General features: G+C 40.0%; 1 protein-coding gene across 1 annotated transcript; it reads left to right on the top strand.

The window, feature by feature from the left end:
* Nucleotides 1-1013: 1013 nt before the first annotated feature.
* LOC107703865 (histone H1-like) lies at nt 1014-2260 on the top strand. The gene has a single exon (XM_016506653.1). The coding sequence runs from the start codon at nt 1498-1500 to the stop codon at nt 2212-2214; it is 717 nt and encodes a 238-aa protein (XP_016362139.1). The 5' UTR covers nt 1014-1497; the 3' UTR covers nt 2215-2260.
* The last annotated feature ends 1365 nt before the right edge of the window (nt 2261-3625 follow it).

The raw sequence follows: 3625 nt of genomic DNA, 5'->3' as shown, positions 1-3625 counted from the left end.
CTTTAAACCGCATAAACACATTTCATTACACCAAATACACAAAATAATGTTATTTTTAGCAGCATCATATGACCCCTTAAATTATGTAAGAAATGAAGCTAAATTAAATTGCTTAATAAAGAATCTTCCATATTATCCCAAAAAAGAAATAAAAAATCACAAAAGACAGGATGACACAATTTACGTGGGAGTCATTTTCTTCCGTATGTGTTTGCACAGGAAGTGTTGAGTCTATAAAACATGATTAGAGTGTGAATTGTTACACCCACAGAGCAGCAGTGGAAAACATGTCGAAGTACAACTGACAGACATTCTTCCAGCCTCTGAGCGTCTCTGTGGGCGCTGATCTGGGTTGACGTGTGCCGTAAATATGAAATGACATTATGACCTCCTTAAATAGAATTAGGATGAAACAAGATAAGACACGCATTTCTCCTTAACTTGGTCACATCAGTCAATATTGTTTAAATTACTTGTTTAAAAATATAAGGCATATAATATAAATCGTAACCATAATTTGATAATGTCACGTTTGCCGCCTTCTTGTTGTCTGATTTGTGATGCTGTTTGAATTTGTGAAATAAATATGTAATATTTGAACTCTTATATGGAAAAAATATGAATCAAGCACAAAACCTCCAAAAATCTTAACATGTCTGAGTTATTATTTCCTAAAAAGGCAGCAACTGAAAACAAATATTTCCAAACTATTTTTGAAGCTGTTGTTTCATATGCCTATGTCTAATCATGCCATAACAATAAAGCATTATTATATATCTGAAAAAATAAATAAAAAATACATGTGCATTTCCCTTCCAGCCAATGAATGCTATTCCTTGTTAAATAAATGATCTGCTTCCATTTATGTTATTGTAACAAACGCTTGCACGTACCAATAAATTAATTAGTTTTATTCATCAGTTAAAGCAAAAAACAACAACAAAAATCAAACAAACAAATCTGGGTAAAAACCCCTCTGTTATGACATATGCGATCAGGTGTTGTGTTTGAGATTTAATCGGGATTTTTGAATCAATATAGCAGCGAAACGTGGGAAGCAACAGTGACAGACTGGTGTGTCGTGTGCTTCAAGCTGACCGAAACATCGTCTGAATAAAACACTCCGCAAGTCCCTCCGCGATATTTCTTTCATTAAACACATTGTCAAAGTGTTTGTTAAAAACACGGATGACACATTCAAATATTCACCACTGTTAATACACAAAATGTACATGAAAAGTACACGCAACTTTGTCCATTACCGTGCTCACGCCGTGGATTTGATCTGACGGTGTTAAAATAAATGTTCACTTGTAGCAATCTTTGGTCCCTAAATAAAGTTCAGTACCTCTACAATATGTATACGTTGGTTTTACTCGACTAAATTACTTAACAACTTCAATTTTATTAAAAATATGAAAGGAGAAAACACAAGCAGCGGTCGCTCATGCAGGAGCACAGACACTGAGCAGCGCTGGTTGAGTCTACACGGTTCTCATGCCGTGGTTAAAAGCGCAGCGCCGCACAGCAGCGGCTCATTCATTCTTTGTTGTTTACAGTCACAGTTCGAGTCCAGATTCGTTCAGAGAGATCATGGCAGAAACGGCTCCAGCACCTGCCGCGACCAAGGCGGCCAAGAAGAAACCAGCAGTTAAACGCAAGAGAACGGGTCCGAGCGTCGGCGAGCTCATTGTCAAGGCTGTGTCCGCGTCTAAGGAGAGGAGCGGTGTGTCCCTCGCCGCCCTGAAGAAAGCGCTGGCTGCCGGTGGCTACGATGTGGAGAAGAACAACTCCCGCGTCAAGATCGCCGTTAAGAGTCTGGTGACTAAAGGCACTCTGGTCCAGACCAAAGGAACCGGCGCCTCTGGCTCGTTCAAGCTCAGCAAGAAACAAGCCGAGACCAAGACAAAACCCGCCAAGAAAGCCGCCCCTAAAGCCAAGAAGCCCGCAGCAAAGAAGGTCGCCGCCAAAAAACCTGCCGCCGCTAAGAAGAAGCCCAAGACCGCAGCCGCGAAGAAGCCCGCCGCCAAGAAATCCCCGAAGAAGGCCAAGAAACCCGCTGCTAAAAAGGCAACGAAGAGCCCCAAAAAAGCAAAGAAACCAGCGACTCCTAAGAAAGCAGCCAAGAGCCCTAAAAAGGCCAAAGCAGCCAAACCCAAAACGGCGAAACCCAAAGCTGCCAAGCCTAAGAAGACGGCAGCCAAAAAGAAATAAACTGCGTCTTTTCTGATGTTTTATCAAAACGGCTCTTTTAAGAGCCACCCACTAATTCAAAGTAGAGCATTATTTCCTCGGTTGTCTGTCCAGTGTTGTGTCCTTACATAAATTGGACATCATTGATAAAATAATTTAAATACTGTTTCAAGTCAAACTTTAAACTATTATTATTATTAAAACCAGACAGTTCAGTAAATAATAGGTAAGGCAGGGTTAATCGTGTAGCACATTTAATAAATAAAGAGTAAAGTACTATATACATAAAATTATATAAATGTCCTTAAAATAAAAAAAGAATCAGAAATAACCAAATCGAAAGAAAACGAAATAAAGTTACACACAAAAAAGAAACTAATATGTTTAAAGAGTTGTAAATACTAAATAGCAGAAGGGGGTTGGGTTTGGAGGGAAGTTCACTGATTGGCTTAAACCGTGTTCAGACTCCAGCCAATAGGAGACTGGTACGCTTTCTTTCAAAAGTCACATCGCAGCCTTCTATACAATCATTGTTTTTAAAACAGTTTTTCTACTACAATGAGTGGAAGAGGCAAAACCAGTGGAAAGTAGGGATGGGCGATACCCCTTATTTTGTTTTCGATACGATACCGATATTTTTCAAGGCAGTATCGTCGATATCGATTCGATACTTCTGCACTAAACTTTTAAATTACGAAATGTATTAAATTACTAAGAGTAAAATGGGTAATGAAAACCACTTACCTTTGTTTAAAACGCATTTTAACCCGTTTAATCCCAAATGTTTCCCAGACATGAAAATACCCAAATGATGTGTCATTAGTAACCCTTTGAAATAATCAATTTTTTTCGCGTCGGTGCCGGTGCTCCGGTGTATTTGGCCGCTGTGCTCGAGTATCTGACGGCTGAGATCCTGGAGCTGGCTGGAAACGCTGCTCGGGACAACAACAAGACCCGTATCATCCCCCGTCACCTGCAGCTGGCGGTGCGCAACGACGAGGAGCTGAACAAGCTTCTGGGTGGTGACCATCGCTCAAGGCGGCGTGCTGCCCAACATCCAGGCCGTGCTGCTGCCCAAGAAAACCGAGAAACCTGCCAAGACCAAGTAAACCTGAGTCAGGTTTCTTCTCAAACCAAAGGCTCTTCTAAGAGCCACACATTTTCTCTGTGCGAGAGTGATTTCTTTCATCTGATCACGAAGTTGGTATGAAAATCTGTATAGTTATTAACTGTTTAACGGATAGAAGCAAAGAGCATAATATAAAATAATGATCAGAATCAGAATCAGAATGAGCTTTATTGCCAGGTGCGTTTACACATACAAGGAATTTGTTTTCGTGACAGAAGCTTCCACAGTGTAACAGAATGACAGCGACAGAACAAAAAAACACATAATAAAAAATAAAAATAAATAAAAAAATAGAACAAGTAA

The sequence above is a fragment of the Sinocyclocheilus anshuiensis genome, unplaced genomic scaffold (assembly GCF_001515605.1).
Source record: "Sinocyclocheilus anshuiensis isolate Anshui unplaced genomic scaffold, SAMN03320099.WGS_v1.1 scaffold1505, whole genome shotgun sequence".
In the NCBI taxonomy this organism is placed as follows: domain Eukaryota; kingdom Metazoa; phylum Chordata; class Actinopteri; order Cypriniformes; family Cyprinidae; genus Sinocyclocheilus; species Sinocyclocheilus anshuiensis.
This window is presented reverse-complemented; position numbering and strand designations above follow the sequence as displayed.